Source organism: Conger conger, chromosome 13 (genome assembly GCF_963514075.1).
Source record: "Conger conger chromosome 13, fConCon1.1, whole genome shotgun sequence".
NCBI lineage: Eukaryota > Metazoa > Chordata > Actinopteri > Anguilliformes > Congridae > Conger > Conger conger.
The window spans coordinates 2,385,108-2,403,293 of record NC_083772.1 but is presented as its reverse complement, the minus strand read 5'-3'; the positions used below and the strand labels follow the sequence as shown (position 1 = coordinate 2,403,293).

At 46.6% G+C, this 18,186-nt stretch overlaps 1 protein-coding gene across 4 annotated transcripts in view; it reads right to left on the bottom strand.

Moving 5' to 3' along the window:
• Nucleotides 1-509: 509 nt before the first annotated feature.
• Nucleotides 510-18,186, bottom strand: part of slc36a4 (solute carrier family 36 member 4) — a 160,325-nt gene continuing 142,648 nt past the window's right edge. For all 4 annotated transcript variants that reach the window (XM_061216262.1, XM_061216261.1, XM_061216260.1 and 1 more), the window contains exon 12: nucleotides 510-1,512. In XM_061216262.1, the coding sequence (XP_061072246.1) occupies nucleotides 1,178-1,512 (335 nt within the window). In that variant the 3' untranslated portion in view covers nucleotides 510-1,177. The remainder of the gene's footprint in view (nucleotides 1,513-18,186) is intronic.

Genomic DNA, 18,186 nt, shown 5'->3' with positions numbered 1-18,186 from the left:
AATTGAACAGCATTCTGCTCTGGAATGGCCATAGCTATCAAATCTGGTCCCGTTTCATGTAAAATCACCCTTGGTGTGGGATCCAATTAGGCATTCTTCTCCCCACGAGAAACTCACAGTAATTGAGCTCCTAGTAATGTTGTGATGGGCGTAGTGGACAGATTGAGCAGGATCATGTGGACCGTAGTAATGCCTTCCTGTCACTGTGCAGGAGCAATGCAATGAGGCATTCTGAACTGCCATGCACTACAACAGTAAGGAATTTGCTTTGACACTCCTATAGTTATAGATTTAAAATAAATACAAATGAAGATAATAGGAATAAGTTTGGGGGGGGGGGGGGGGGGGCTAGTCACGATCAGCCCCTTTACTTTTGTTCCCAAACCCCCAAGAATGAAGACAGAGGTGACACTGAGACAGACTCTCATCCCAACCGACCTACACTGGTCCCACTACTGTCCCAGGCCTTGTCATCCTGTCTCTGTCACGCGAACGTTTGTCTGGCCAATGTATCCAAATGCAGGTAAAAAAATGGATTTGGAATATAAAGTGCAGCACATTTTGTGATGCACCATGAACTAACAATGGAATGTCGACATACACCTGTGACCTTGACAACACAAGGTAATCTATGACATCTATGAGTGGGGCGAGGAAGTTGTGGGATGAGCACTATCTGGTGACCATCGCACGCACTAGTGGAGGGTGGCTTGGGCTGAGCATTCTCAAACCCTCCCCCTCCCGCCTGGAAGAGGCTTCCTATTTAACCACTATGGGAACTATGATTTTTTTGGGAGGAGAAACTCAACTGAGTGACCGCCATTCAGCCTCCTTTGCAATTTTGTACAATTGGAATTATTATTATTATTATTTTTAATTGACCAGAAGCTTTGAAAGTGTGACGCGCTGGTGCTGAAAGTGAAGCCAGCGCTGAATCTATTGCAGAGCGGTGGAATGCGTTTTGAAGACTGAGGCAAAAGGAGCCTTTTGCTCGGATCGTACGTGCAGAGTACCGGTTCATCGAGCTTCGCTTCAGTGTGAGAGAACCAAAAAGCAAAAACATCAACCGCTCGAAATTAGTTCATAAATTTGGTGTGTTGAAAAATGGTGCAAACCAGCGAGACCCAAGAGTCCCCACACAAGACCAGGGAGGGCCTTCCCATCCACGCCCGCTGCCTCACATGGACGCCAGCGGATTGGCCGTGGGCAGCTTCTGGTCCGTGCTAGCCGAGGCGTTGAAGAGGTCTCCGAAGACGTGTGCGTCCTGCGCCAGGGCCTCGGCCTGCGGGTACACGATCTCCTCCACGGTCACGTAGGTCCCCGCCAGGAAGCCCACGAACCCGAACACGGCGATCAGCGCGTCCTTCAGGAGCATGGCGGGACGCGGCCTCCTGTCCGAGAAGGTGACCAGCTCCACCAGCGGGGGGAAGACCAGCGCCAGGGCGCTGCTGCTGAACGCCCCCACGAACGAGATGACCAGGTCCAGCCGGGGAATCAGCACCGCCATGGAGCCTGGGGGCGGCACACAGGGAGAAGGTCATTTTAGTTCTGTTGGATTTTTATTCTTTTTATTGTTTCGCTTTCTTAGCTTTCTCCTATTGAGGGACAGATGGCTTGAATGACCTTTCTTACTGTGAGGCCTGTCTACCAGCTGATCTGTCTCTCCGTGATATTGTACATTGAACACATGATATTGTCTGTACAGAATAAAATGGCTCTCCAGAGCAGAAGAGTGGCAGAAGGCCAAAATAAAAACAAAAAGAAGCAATACAATCCCTGATAAACCCCAAAATCAGAGAACACACACTTTTCTCAAAACATTGATCAAACTATGAAAATGCACTCAAGAATGGCAGAGAGCAAATTTTACATTCCGTACACATGCATTGCTCAGGGTCAGACACAGTGTAAAATGTATTTTAAATAAAAAGGATTATTCAAGACTCTCCACTGAATTAAGGGGCATAACCTGCAAAGACTGAAACAGCGAAATCAGTTTTCACTCCCAATAGGGGGATCAAGAACAGGATCGGCACAGAACCATCAGATGTAAATTTCCATTAAAAAAATACACTTTGTTACAGACCTAGAAAATACAAATATAAAGAGGAAATATGAGCTTGGTGGAATTAATCCTTCTTGAAATCAAAGTCCATCACAGAGGTGAGTATGTGGTCTGGGATGGGACTTCTCAATTAAAGGAGCCCAGTACAGGGGCTCCTTAAGGAGCTAGGAGCTAGGAGCGAGCGAGTGAGTGAGTGAGTGAGTGAGTGAGTGAGTGAGTGAGTGAGTGAGTGAATCACTACCGAGATTGCAACACAGAGCGATTCCGACCTGCTTCAAGCCTTGGTAAAGTCAGTGACCAGCATGTGACCACCAAACCTGTGCGCTCGCTCACACAAGAGCTGCTCCCTGGAACTGCAGTGCACACAAGGAGCTTTTCCTGCAGCTGAAATGACAGTATTAATGCGTTAATTTGTCTTGGTGGGACAGCCTGGCCTCTGCGTCTATGGTCTTTAATCTATGGAAACTGACCATGTGACTAACAGCCTGCCTGGCAGTATTTAACATGCACTTGCTTGTTTTGTGTTTGGGTTCTTTTTGTTAGCGTGAATAGTTGTCTGCCAACTGTATCTAACCAGTGCAAATTACTTCAGTGTTGCTCAAGAAAATGCCGCCAAACAGGTCAGTTGTTTCCTTCTAATGAATACCGCAGCGTGTCTCCAAGGGCCCAGCCTGCATACCTATGCCTTTCTGCATCTGTATTGAGTTCCAGATCAAAGGAGGGAGCAGGGAGAACAGCAAGTGAATTAGCATATATTTTTTAAACAATTACCCATTTGAAACCACCCCAGGGTTGTGGTGTGACCACCCTTCCAGCCAAAGGTGAAATCAGAATAGACCAAGAAGAGAGAACTGAGCACAGTGATATAATTTTAATTCACACAAATTTTGCGAAACAATGAGCTTTTCACGATCTGCCTGCAAGAAACCGCCCTCTCCATCTCCCTCTCCATTTTCATAATAACACAAAGAACAGAGAAGTGTTCTGAACATCGATAGTTATCTCAGATAGGCTTTCTGGGATATATGTTTTTTCTAGAGCTCCAGTTACATGTTCGTTCATGTGAGACACCGGGCCTGTTAAAATGAATATGGGAAGCACAGCAACTAAATATAGAGAAAAGGCAAACTGGTCCAGCAGTTTGGTGACAAAATCAAGCAGTCTGGTTTCAAAATAGCTTAACTTTACATTGAGAGTTGAGGGGCATAAGAGACATTTTGGGTAAAACCCTCAACATTCATCCAATAAAAACCTTGGTTCAATCAAACATTGATTTGACTCTCCTGTAAAATTCTGAGAATGGCACTCAAACCCTCGACAGGAACTAATTCGCGACACTTCAAATTGACATACAGACATAGAATAGAATAATGGGGCCTGCTTGCTTGACATTTCAAGTGAAATCTGTGTACATCTTTTTGCTAGCTTGCCAACAACATAAATTATAACAAATTAGTAGACCAGACTAAGGCAAGATAAATGTATTGTACTGTACAGTTTCCCTAATGGTTCTGAACACCTATTAAGGAGATTCTTACAAACCTGTCTCATGCATAAATCGCATGCACTAAACACTCAATGAGCACTTTATCAGGACTTATTTTGTGCTGCTGTGGCCTGTCCACTCAGAGGTTTGATGCCTTTTTTTAACGGGCCTATTTCCTTTTTTATTATTTTGAAACTGCACAAAATGTAAATAAAAAGTACCCGTTAGAGGTCAGGTTCACTTCTGGTCACTTGGATATTAAACGTAAAAGGTTTTTTGACCCGGGGTGGCCAAATTTATGGACACTACTGTAGCTCACATTTCTTCCGCATTCACATCTGCATGCTTTTATGCACTTAGTTGCTACCACATGATTGGCTGATAACAGTTTACAGGTCAACCTAATGAAGTGATCACTGAGTGAACTCCATTGCTACCTCAATCAACATGAGCCCATTTTCCACGTTGGAGGGAATGCCTGTATTGATATGTTTTAAATGACTTTTAAAGACATTTATGTAGTTTTATACTTCTTTTTACTTCTGTTGATACATTGATTAGCTAGGCTATCCAAATGACCAAACCAGCTAACTAGTATGAGGCATTTTTGACGAGGCTCTTTGAAGCTAGCTTGCTAATAAGCTAAAGTCATACAACAATTGTTACTGTAGGCTACCTGACTCATTCAGCAGGGGAACCATTAATGTTGCTGCAACAATTTTCTGATGTGCATCAGAGATTTTCAGAAAGAGAGATTAATTGCTGGTGTGTTTCAGATTATAAACAAACACACTCTTGTATACCTATTTTTAGACATTAATGAAATATGGCATTTATCACAGAGTGTATGTGGTCTCATTATTCTTTAGACCTGTGTGTGGTCATGAGAATTTCTACTAACCTCATGGACATTTTAACACTTCAGGGAATTCTGGTGAATTACCCTCAGTGTATACTGTAGCTGTTCAACTGCTTTCTCTCTGTTTACCGTACATGGTACTTAAGTGATGAGAAATGTTTTTGGAAAGAGGAAACAATCCAATAGTTGGAATGAATGATGGTCCTAAATTGAGACACAACCTCTTAGTCTCAGGGTGGGGTGCCTGACGTTCTCTCTGGGGGGGGGGGGGGGGAGAGCTATTTTATTCTATGGCATACACAAACGCATTGTGCCCAGAGGCCTTTTGGCTGTCAGACATCAATGTTCTGCTTGAGAGGAAGGGAGAAGTCAGCAGGAAACGATTCTGTCAGCTTGGCCGAACGTTGAGCTCCACACAGCTGACTGTCACCCCTGCGGGGCTTTGGAGTCTCAGTTGTGGGCGTAGTGTCACCTTGAGCAAATTCTTATAACCTGAAAACTTAGTCAATATTTTCTTTTTCTGCTCTGTACTGCAGTTCCATATTGCGTGACGCAACAAACACAGAGCGCTTGCTCGTTTCTTCAACCTCGATTTGGCACTTGACTTGAGCCAAAAAAAACAACAGCGCATCTTTTAAACCAATTCAAATACAAAAAAGTGATGAAAAAAGACGCCAGATTTTAGCATTCAAATCACACTTACCCTGGCATCCGACAACTCTACCTTTACCATTCGGTTTCCTTTCAGAATGCCATCTGATCGGCCTTTCATGTGTTAAGAAGCAAAGCCCTTGAGCTTGTTTAGAATTTAACTGAGGCTTCCACAGCACTATGTAACGGTGTCATTATTTGACTCAAACTATTTGACATCTCTGTAGCTTAAAGACGTACTACGCAGGATTTTCACCTTGAAGGTATTATACAGCATATATGCGCAGTCATTACTATGATACACTGGCAACATGCATCTGTGTTCATTTCTGCCCATTACCTTGCTCGTCCGCTTGTATTTGTTATTCTAAAAGGCTCCTTCAGGGCATGGACATTTTTTTATTTTTGTACTTTCTCTGAAAAGCATGTGTCCAATACTCTGAACTCAAACGCTCTATGATCCAATAGAGGGAGGGCAAGTGGGGACATGTATGGATTGGCTACGACAGCGGGGAGCTGGGTGAGCGGGAGATTAGCCGTGGTGTCTGACTATTCATCAAGTGGCTGGGCCAGCATTTGGCAACAATAATTACATAAAAATAAAAGGGAATGCGTTCGAGTATACATGCTTATGTTAGAAAATTCCTTCCAGGCAAGCAAGAGCAGAGTGAAATCGGTTGTTGTTAGCAGGTGTGGTTAGTGCGGGTTAGCTATAGACTGGTTACTAGCTATACCTAACACAAACAGGAGTAATGTCAGTACAGTGGCGTGTGTGGAAAGTGACTACTGAAGCAGGTGTGTTACACATGATGTTAGGCCGCGGTGTTCTTAGCTCATCACGGCACACGGTAGTCAGAAGAGGAGCCAGAATGATCTTGTGTAGGCTGGCTTGTTAACGGGCTCAGTACGTGTGTAAACGAAGGAGCGAGAAATCCCGCATAATTTAGCTTTTTTTACAAACATTTAGATTTCATCGGGGTGGGGGGACGATGCGATACATGGCTGTCATCAGGGGTGTTTGCACAAAGCATGAAACCAGGGGTGCCTGGAAGACTTTGGTTGATTCCACTGAATAAATAAATCATTAATAAAGCGCACTACACACACAGGAAAATAAACTGTATTAGGTTTTTAGTTTGCCGTATTTTTGTGCATATTTATCAAGGGTGCTAATAACTCTGGAGCCCACTGTAGATAATCAGCACTTTCAGACGCTGTGCCCCAGCAGTGTGGTCTGTACACGCCTTCCATGGCTAATTGACAGACTGGCATGCTGAGTTGTTTTTTTTGTTGTTTTTTTTCTCCAGTGAGAGCAGCAAGCACATACATAGAATCTGTTCAATGCAGATTAGGGCTTCATGCTTGCAAACAATCTCTCAGCCTTGCACCATGGAGAGACACAGTGTGTGGGAGAGATACTGGAGATATTCCCAAAGGAGCAGACTGCTATATTACCTCAGTACTTAACAGTTATTTTCTCCCCCTTGAACTTGTTATGTTTTCTGAACACCATAGGAGATGGAAAGATATTAACAATGAAAATGATCAATATTGTTGCTTTCGCTTCCGCTTCTTCAATGCTAATAAAGAGGCCGGGAAAGATTGATTTGGTTTCTTTCCCCCCCGGCGTTGGAAGCAGCTGCTCCATGTTCTCAGCTGATCTGGCAGAGATGCAAATGACAACATGTGGCTCACAGGCTGTGTAGCTTAAAATGCAATAACCCTGCGTCGTTCAAATTTAACAGGAAACCCTACATTTCCTCATCTGGAACGTATTTTGTATTTCCTAAAATAGAATGTAATTTTTCCATAATTTGTGACCGCACACACCCGCTGAGTTACTGCACACCCGCTGAGTGACCGCACACACGGACTGAGTGACCGCACACACTGACTGAGTGACCGCACACACTGACTGAGTGACCGCACACACTGACTGAGTGACCGCACACACCCCGCTGAGTGACCCCACACACTGACTGAGTGACCGCACACACCGACTGAGTGACCGCACACTGACTGAGTGACCCCACACACTGACTGAGTGACCCCACACACTGACTGAGTGACCCCACACACCGACTGAGTGACCCCACACACCGACTGAGTGACCCCACACACCGACTGAGTGACCCCACACACTGACTGAGTGATCCCACACACTGACTGAGTGACCGCACACACTGACTGAGTGACCGCACACACTGACTGAGTGACCGCACACACTGACTGAGTGACCGCACACACCCCGCTGAGTGACCCCACACACTGACTGAGTGACCGCACACACCGACTGAGTGACCGCACACTGACTGAGTGACCCCACACACTGACTGAGTGACCCCACACACTGACTGAGTGACCCCACACACCGACTGAGTGACCCCACACACCGACTGAGTGACCCCACACACTGACTGAGTGACCCCACACACTGACTGAGTGATCCCACACACTGACTGAGTGACCGCACACACCGACTGAGTGACCGCACACACCGACTGAGTGACCCCACACACCCCGCTTAGTGACCCCACACACTGACTGAGTGACCCCACACACTGACTGAGTGACCGCACACACCGACTGAGTGACCGCACACACCGACTGAGTGACCCCACACACCGACTGAGTGACCCCACACACCCGCTGAGTGACCCCACACACTGACTGAGTGACCCCACACACCGACTGAGTGACCCCACACACCGACTGAGTGACCCCACACACTGACTGAGTGACCCCACACACTGACTGAGTGATCCCACACACTGACTGAGTGACCCCACACACCGACTGAGTGACCCCACACACCGACTGAGTGACCCCACACACTGACTGAGTGACCGCACACCCCGCTGAGTGACCCCACACACTGACTGAGTTACCGCACACACCCGCTGAGTTACCGCACATTGGCTGATGTACTGCTATAATTAAAAAGCTGTAATACGACCCCTCCAAATGAGCTAAATTCCACACCTAAAATCCCCCACCCCCAATGTCATAAAGTATCCATGCACATGTATATGACCGTGGTTAGGACACACACGCAGAGTGATGGATATGCTTTGCTCCTTGCAGTTATTAGCATTGCTCTGGCCGCTGAAACCCCACGCTCTCCTCTCATGTTGGCTTAATCAATTTATTTGATAAGAATAAAATATTACAAATGAGGGGGGGGGGGGGGCATAAACCAGGCTCATTAGAGAGGGAACCTGAAACGTGTGGCTCCTCTGACATGCACATGATAATCAATCCAATCTCAGACTGGGTGGATGCAAATCAGCCCCCCCCCCATAAATTAAATAAACCACATTATCATTATTATTTATTATTAGCGGTGAGAGCGAGAGAGCGAGAGAGCGAGAGAGCGAGAGACACACAGAGAGAGAGAGAGAGAGAGAGAGAGAGATAGAGAGCGAGAGAGAGAGAGAGAGACACAGAGAGAGAGAGAGAGAGAGAGAGAGAGAGAGACACACACACACAGACAGAGAGAGAGAGAGACACACAGACAGAGATAGAAAGACACACACAGACAGAGACACACACACAGACAGAGAGAGAGAGACACACACAGACAGAGAGAGAGACAGAGAGAGAGAGAGAGAGACACACACACACACAGACAGAGATAGAAAGACACACACAGACAGAGACACACACACACACAGACACAGAGAGAGAAACACACACACAGACAAAGAGAGACACACACAGACAGAGAGAGAGAGACACACAGAGAACCCCCGAATGTGTTGTGAATCGCTGTGCAGTGCATGCAGACCAATAATGCCTCATTCATTCCTGTGAGGATTACACAGCCTTGTTTAATAAGGAAGAGAGCAGTTCTGGCGAAACAGGATTTGAAGCACCCCGTGTTCTGATTCCACCACCTCCTCGCTGCTCGACACGTCCGCCGCGATCGCGTTCTGCCGGCCGCTGTGGAGGAGTGCCGTTAGGACGTTCACGCGAGTCAGAACCTGGCCACGACACACACATCCGGAGCGACCCTCCTCCGCGCTTAAGCTCTGCGTGAAAACTCACAGCAAACTTGTGAGCAGTTCCGCGCTCAGCGCAGGATCAGCGGGAGAAATTACAGCGTCACGTTGATAATCCCAATCTAACACCCAGGGTGAATTAATCAGGATTTGAAGGTGTTCTTCGAAAAAATGCGATAACTCACGCCAACGCCGCATAAGACCCGGGCTTCAGTACCATTTAATCCTCCAGGCAAGGATGATATCAAAAAAAATGGAAAGAGAGAGATGCACACCTGAGCGTTAGGAACTGATAGGCATATCAAAGTAGGGAGAAGACCAATTTGTCACGATCAGACCGTGTGAATTTATAATGCGAGTTCTAAGGTGTCAGCTGGCTCCGTCCATGTTTGAAGTTGCAGACAAAGCCTTTTTGTTCATCGATTACACCAGTTATGCTCTGAAGTTTAAAACTCACTGGGTGCCAAACCACACACACCACTCTATTCTCATTCGTTTCCTTTTTGTAGGAAGATCAGAGATAATTACAGATAAAACAGGACAGAGAGCCTCCAGATGGTACCTTCACCGTAATACAGATGTTCAGAGTACATATGTACTTTGCATTACACAAATACCGCTGTGATAGAATCTTCACTCTTCATTCTTCAAAGATGGCTTCACAGAGCACAGATGTCTCGAGTAGAGATGCTGTTTCTGAGTTCATTTGTTAGTGAAGAAGCCCACCTTCATGCATAGCAGTGTTAAAACACCTTTAGTGGTTTAGCTAGAGGTTGTTAGTTTAACTTATCGTTAGTTAGGTTTCTATGAGTCAATGGCACCGATTCATAACGTTACGCATTAGCCAATGTAATGAGCAAACGGATGATTGATGCGTAACAGCAGTGCACTATTACGTCAAGGAGATGCGCTGCCACCATATTGTATTAATGGAAAACTGTTCAGAGGAATCTTAAATCACAACAAAGTTACAGCGATACATTTGCTACGAAATGTAGCGGAAAATGCACTTATGTTAGGCGTATTTCTTGTATGTGTCTATAAACGTCATTAAACGTGCCGTTGAAATGGAAGCTGCAACACATCCAATCTCCAGCAACGCGCGCTACCAATGTTCCATAAAGAAAGACTACGGTTAAAAGAAAGGACAACATTTAAAATTTAAATGAAAGATTTATCCCGGAAATTATCATTATTAAAATCCGATTTCACCTTTTTTTAATTTTTTATTAATAAAACCTGAAACATGTATTCATAAAAAAAAATTCTATAAAAATTAAAGATTGTTTAAGTAAAAAAAATAAACTCCGAACATGATCAGCCTTAACCTATATGTAACGTGCAGCTGGTTCTGTGGGGTAATAGCCAGTATACAAGCCCTCACGTTCAGTAATAGCCAGGATACAAGCCCTCACGTTCAGTAATAGCCAGTATACAAGCCCTCACGTTCAGTAATAGCCAGGATACAAGCCCCCACGTTCAGTAATAGCCAGCATACAAGCCCTCACGTTCAGTAATAGCCAGGATACAAGCCCCACGTTCAGTGATAGCCAGTATACAAGCCCCCACGTTCAGTAATAGCCCGTATACAAGCCCTCACGTTCAGTAATAGCCGGTATACAAGCCCCCACGTTCAGTAATAGCCAGGATACAAGCCCCACGTTCAGTAATAGCCGGTATACAAGCCCTCACGTTCAGTAATAGCCAGGATACAAGCCCTCACGTTCAGTAATAGCCGGTATACAAGCCCTCACGTTCAGTAATAGCCAGGATACAAGCCCCACGTTCAGTAATAGCCGGTATACAAGCCCTCACGTTCAGTAATAGCCAGGATACAAGCCCCACGTTCAGTAATAGCCGGTATACAAGCCCTCACGTTCAGTAATAGCCAGGATACAAGCCCCCACGTTCAGTAATAGCCGGTATACAAGCCCTCACGTTCAGTAATAGCCAGGATACAAGCCCTCACGTTCAGTAATAGCCAGGATACAAGCCCCACGTTCAGTAATAGCCGGTATACAAGCCCCCACGTTCAGTAATAGCCAGTATACAAGCCCCCACGTTCAGTAATAGCCAGGATACAAGCCCTCACGTTCAGTAATAGCCAGGATACAAGCCCCCACGTTCAGTAATAGCCAGGATACAAGCCCCCACGTTCAGTAATAGCCGGTATACAAGCCCCCACGTTCAGTAATAGCCGGTATACAAGCCCCCACGTTCAGTAATAGCCAGCATACAAGCCCTCACGTTCAGTAATAGCCAGGATACAAGCCCCCACGTTCAGTAATAGCCAGGGTACAAGCCCCCACGTTCAGTAATAGCCAGTACACAAGCCCCTACGTTCAGTAATAGCCAGGATACAAGCCCCCACGTTCAGTAATAGCCAGTATACAAGCCCTCACGTTCAGTAATAGCCAGGATACAAGCCCCCACGTTCAGTAATAGCCAGTATACAAGCCCTCACGTTCAGTAATAGCCAGGATACAAGCCCCCACGTTCAGTAATAGCCCGTATACAAGCCCCACGTTCAGTAATAGCCAGGGTACAAGCCCCCACGTTCAGTAATAGCCAGTACACAAGCCCCTACGTTCAGTAATAGCCAGGATACAAGCCCCCACGTTCAGTAATAGCCAGTATACAAGCCCTCACGTTCAGTAATAGCCAGTATACAAGCCCCCACGTTCAGTAATAGCCAGTATACAGGCCCCCACGTTCAGTAATAGCCAGTATACAAGCCCCACGTTCAGTAATAGCCAGGATACAAGCCCCCACGTTCAGTAATAGCCAGTATACAAGCCCCCACGTTCAGTAATAGCCAGGATACAAGCCCTCACGTTCAGTAATAGCCCGTATACAAGCCCCCACGTTCAGTAATAGCCAGGATACAAGCCCTCACGTTCAGTAATAGCCAGGATACAAGCCCTCACGTTCAGTAATAGCCCGTATACAAGCCCCCACGTTCAGTAATAGCCAGGATACAAGCCCTCACGTTCAGTAATAGCCAGGATACAAGCCCCCACGTTCAGTAATAGCCAGTATACAAGCCCTCACGTTCAGTAATAGCCAGGGTACAAGCCCCCACGTTCAGTAATAGCCAGTATACAAGCCCTCACGTTCAGTAATAGCCCGTATACAAGCCCCCACGTTCAGTAATAGCCAGGATACAAGCCCTCACGTTCAGTAATAGCCAGTATACAAGCCCCCACGTTCAGTAATAGCCCGTATACAAGCCCCCACGTTCAGTAATAGCCAGGGTACAAGCCCTCACGTTCAGTAATAGCCAGGATACAAGCCCCCACGTTCAGTAATAGCCAGTATACAAGCCCTCACGTTCAGTAATAGCCAGGATACAAGCCCCCACGTTCAGTAATAGCCCGTATACAAGCCCTCACGTTCAGTAATAGCCAGCATACAAGCCCTCACGTTCAGTAATAGCCAGTATACACGCCCTCACGTTCAGTAATAGCCAGGATACAAGCCCCACGTTCAGTGATAGCCAGGATACAAGCCCCCACGTTCAGTAATAGCCCGTATACAAGCCCTCACGTTCAGTAATAGCCAGGATACAAGCCCCCACGTTCAGTAATAGCCCGTATACAAGCCCTCACGTTCAGTAATAGCCAGGATACAAGCCCTCACGTTCAGTAATAGCCAGTATACAAGCCCCCACGTTCGTTCAGTAATACCCGGTATACAAGCCCCTACGTTCAGTAATAGCCGGTATACAAGCCCTCACGTTCAGTAATAGCCAGGATACAAGCCCCCACGTTCAGTAATAGCCCGTATACAAGCCCCCACGTTCAGTAATAGCCAGGATACAAGCCCCCACGTTCAGTAATAGCCAGGATACAAGCCCCCACGTTCAGTAATAGCCAGGATACAAGCCCTCACGTTCAGTAATAGCCAGGATACAAGCCCCCACGTTCAGTAATAGCCAGGGTACAAGCCCCCACGTTCAGTAATAGCCAGTACACAAGCCCCTACGTTCAGTAATAGCCAGGATACAAGCCCCCACGTTCAGTAATAGCCAGTATACAAGCCCTCACGTTCAGTAATAGCCAGGATACAAGCCCCCACGTTCAGTAATAGCCAGTATACAAGCCCTCACGTTCAGTAATAGCCAGGATACAAGCCCCCACGTTCAGTAATAGCCCGTATACAAGCCCCACGTTCAGTAATAGCCAGGGTACAAGCCCCCACGTTCAGTAATAGCCAGTACACAAGCCCCTACGTTCAGTAATAGCCAGGATACAAGCCCCCACGTTCAGTAATAGCCAGTATACAAGCCCTCACGTTCAGTAATAGCCAGTATACAAGCCCCCACGTTCAGTAATAGCCAGTATACAGGCCCCCACGTTCAGTAATAGCCAGTATACAAGCCCCACGTTCAGTAATAGCCAGTATACAAGCCCCACGTTCAGTAATAGCCAGTATACAGGCCCCCACGTTCAGTAATAGCCAGTATACAAGCCCTCACGTTCAGTAATAGCCAGGATACAAGCCCCACGTTCAGTAATAGCCAGTATACAAGCCCCCACGTTCAGTAATAGCCAGGATACAAGCCCCCACGTTCAGTAATAGCCCGTATACAAGCCCCCACGTTCAGTAATAGCCAGTATACAAGCCCCCACGTTCAGTAATAGCCAGTATACAAGCCCCCACGTTCAGTAATAGCCAGGGTACAAGCCCCCACGTTCAGTAATAGCCAGTATACAAGCCCCCACGTTCAGTAATAGCCAGGATACAAGCCCTCACGTTCAGTAATAGCCCGTATACAAGCCCCCACGTTCAGTAATAGCCAGGATACAAGCCCTCACGTTCAGTAATAGCCAGGATACAAGCCCTCACGTTCAGTAATAGCCCGTATACAAGCCCCCACGTTCAGTAATAGCCAGGATACAGGCCCCCACGTTCAGTAATAGCCAGGATACAAGCCCCCACGTTCAGTAATAGCCAGTATACAAGCCCCCCACGTTCAGTAATAGCCAGTATACACGCCCTCACGTTCAGTAATAGCCAGGGTACAAGCCCCCACGTTCAGTAATAGCCAGTATACAAGCCCTCACGTTCAGTAATAGCCCGTATACAAGCCCCCACGTTCAGTAATAGCCAGGATACAAGCCCTCACGTTCAGTAATAGCCAGTATACAAGCCCCCACGTTCAGTAATAGCCCGTATACAAGCCCCCACGTTCAGTAATAGCCAGGGTACAAGCCCTCACGTTCAGTAATAGCCAGGATACAAGCCCCCACGTTCAGTAATAGCCAGTATACAAGCCCTCACGTTCAGTAATAGCCAGGATACAAGCCCCCACGTTCAGTAATAGCCCGTATACAAGCCCTCACGTTCAGTAATAGCCAGCATACAAGCCCTCACGTTCAGTAATAGCCAGTATACACGCCCTCACGTTCAGTAATAGCCAGGATACAAGCCCCACGTTCAGTGATAGCCAGGATACAAGCCCCCACGTTCAGTAATAGCCCGTATACAAGCCCTCACGTTCAGTAATAGCCAGGATACAAGCCCCCACGTTCAGTAATAGCCCGTATACAAGCCCTCACGTTCAGTAATAGCCAGGATACAAGCCCTCACGTTCAGTAATAGCCAGTATACAAGCCCCCACGTTCGTTCAGTAATACCCGGTATACAAGCCCCTACGTTCAGTAATAGCCGGTATACAAGCCCTCACGTTCAGTAATAGCCAGGATACAAGCCCCCACGTTCAGTAATAGCCAGTATACAAGCCCCCACGTTCAGTAATAGCCAGGATACAAGCCCCCACGTTCAGTAATAGCCAGGATACAAGCCCCCACGTTCAGTAATAGCCAGTATACAAGCCCTCACGTTCAGTAATAGCCAGGATACAAGCCCTCACGTTCAGTAATAGCCAGTACACAAGCCCTCACGTTCAGTAATAGCCGGTATACAAGCCCCTACGTTCAGTAATAGCCGGTATACAAGCCCCCACGTTCAGTAATAGCCAGGATACAAGCCCCCACGTTCAGTAATAGCCAGGATACAAGCCCCCACGTTCAGTAATAGCCAGGATACAAGCCCCCACGTTCAGTAATAGCCAGGATACAAGCCCTCACGTTCAGTAATAGCCAGGATACAAGCCCTCACGTTCAGTAATAGCCAGGATACAAGCCCTCACGTTCAGTAATAGCCAGGATACAAGCCCCCCACGTTCAGTAATAGCCAGTATACAAGCCCTCACGTTCAGTAATAGCCAGTATACAAGCCCTCACGTTCAGTAATAGCCAGGATACAAGCCCTCACGTTCAGTAATAGCCAGGATACAAGCCCTCACGTTCAGTAATAGCCAGGATACAAGCCCCCACGTTCAGTAATAGCCAGTATACAAGCCCTCACGTTCAGTAATAGCCAGGATACAAGCCCTCACGTTCAGTAATAGCCAGTACACAAGCCCTCACGTTCAGTAATAGCCGGTATACAAGCCCCTACGTTCAGTAATAGCCGGTATACAAGCCCCCACGTTCAGTAATAGCCAGGATACAAGCCCCCACGTTCAGTAATAGCCAGGATACAAGCCCTCACGTTCAGTAATAGCCAGGATACAAGCCCCCACGTTCAGTAATAGCCAGGATACAAGCCCCCACGTTCAGTAATAGCCAGTATACAAGCCCCCACGTTCAGTAATAGCCAGGATACAAGCCCCCACGTTCAGTAATAGCCAGGATACAAGCCCCCACGTTCAGTAATAGCCAGGATACAAGCCCTCACGTTCAGTAATAGCCAGGATACAAGCCCTCACGTTCAGTAATAGCCAGGATACAAGCCCTCACGTTCAGTAATAGCCAGGATACAAGCCCTCACGTTCAGTAATAGCCAGTATACAAGCCCTCACGTTCAGTAATAGCCAGTATACAAGCCCTCACGTTCAGTAATAGCCAGTATACAAGCCCCCACGTTCAGTAATAGCCAGGATACAAGCCCTCACGTTCAGTAATAGCCAGGATACAAGCCCTCACGTTCAGTAATAGCCAGGATACAAGCCCTCACGTTCAGTAATAGCCAGTATACAAGCCCTCACGTTCAGTAATAGCCAGTATACAAGCCCCCACGTTCAGTAATAGCCAGGATACAAGCCCTCACGTTCAGTAATAGCCAGGATACAAGCCCTCACGTTCAGTAATAGCCAGGATACAAGCCCCCCACGTTCAGTAATAGCCAGTATACAAGCCCTCACGTTCAGTAATAGCCAGTATACAAGCCCTCACGTTCAGTAATAGCCAGGATACAAGCCCTCACGTTCAGTAATAGCCAGGATACAAGCCCTCACGTTCAGTAATAGCCAGGATACAAGCCCCCCACGTTCAGTAATAGCCAGTATACAAGCCCTCACGTTCAGTAATAGCCAGTATACAAGCCCCCACGTTCAGTAATAGCCAGGGTACAAGCCCCCACGTTCAGTAATAGCCAGGATACAAGCCCTCACGTTCAGTAATAGCCAGGATACAAGCCCCCCACGTTCAGTAATAGCCAGTATACAAGCCCCCACGTTCAGTAATAGCCAGTATACAAGCCCCCACGTTCAGTGAGCGGTGTTGCTGTCATGGCGATGCCCTCCCCCGCCCACCTCTGGGGACCCCTCAGCGTCTCCCCCCCTCACTCTCTCCCCCCGCTGTTGTGTTTTATCTAATTAGCATTCCATCATGATTTTAATTAACTGATTAGCAGAGAACACAGGCAGGGGTTTCCAATAAGATATTTTAAATTATGAATCTCTTGATTAATGCAGGACATAATATGCATCAAATGACTGTTACGTTGCTATAAAGTACATTTATTAAAAAGTATATTAGATTTTTGTCTGCAGTTATATAGCTCTTTAAACACCTGACAAGGACAGAGATCTACTGTGTATGCGTATGCGCGCATAAGAGACATTCAAATTACTTTTCAGAATAGCTTTTACAATTACGTTTACATAAAAAATGGTACACAAAGCTATATTATACTAAAGGACAAAAGTAACATGTATAAAGGTACAAACAATTTCAAAGGGCCAAACACCCAGGAAAGCATTCTTCTACTGATAGGTTTCTGTTTGCAAAACATCATTTATTTGAGAAACTATCGACGACAAGTGCCTTACGCTGTAGAGATTACGCTGGAGCTGGAGAAGCCAGAGCACTCCGCTCAAGGGAACAGCCACAGTGCCGAGCCAAGATTAATTACACGCTTTCCTAACGGGGTGCACATGTGCATGTGCAACTAGCATACAGAAATCCGCACATGAAGAAAATGAAGAGTAAAAAGTCAACCCTGCATCACCTCAGGCTAATACAGCACAGTCACCTCACATTCCTGCATGCACACGGAATGCCAAACACCATGAAAAGAGTGTCAACTGCAGCAGAGTAAGAGGTGTGTGTGTGTGTGTGTGCCAAACCATAAGGCATGGACACTTGTTTTGCACTCGAGTCATTATTCACAGTGCCTTGCTACAATACACCATACAAATCTGTGCACAACTGGGTTCTTGTAGCAGCATCTAAATGTCCTGCTCAGAGATGTCACTACAGGGTTTAAATCCAAATCCAAATCCAAATCCAAATCCCTGTCTGATTTCAAGCCCAATTCCAGGGTTTTGATCACTATTCGACAGCTGGGATCCTGCCTGACTCCACACTCTCCCTCGTACCAGGAACAGAGTTGGTCAGCCAAGAGGGCAGGAGGCCAGCTGTATACACCATACAGCATATCTACACCACACTCATCCCATACACTTACATACATTTATTTATGGTCGGTGAAATGTGTTCCCTTGTGCACATAAAAGACAGTATCACCCTCAGGGACAATAAAGTCTCATTATTCTTCCAGATTTTACGTGCTCCCTTCTGCGGCTTTCTGATTTATCGTACAGCTACACGCATAGTACGGCTTCTGCAACATGCCCAGGTGTAACATGAGCATTTATTGTGCTTCAGGAACGTCAACCCGGGTACTGGAAGCCAAAGGGGCATGCCGGCTTCTGCTCTAACAAAACAAGAAGAGCATCTCTGAACACACACCGTGTCAAACCAAACAAAGTGGATGGGCTACAGCAGCAGAAGACCAATAAGACAAAATAATAAGCATGATGAATAAGTCTAAT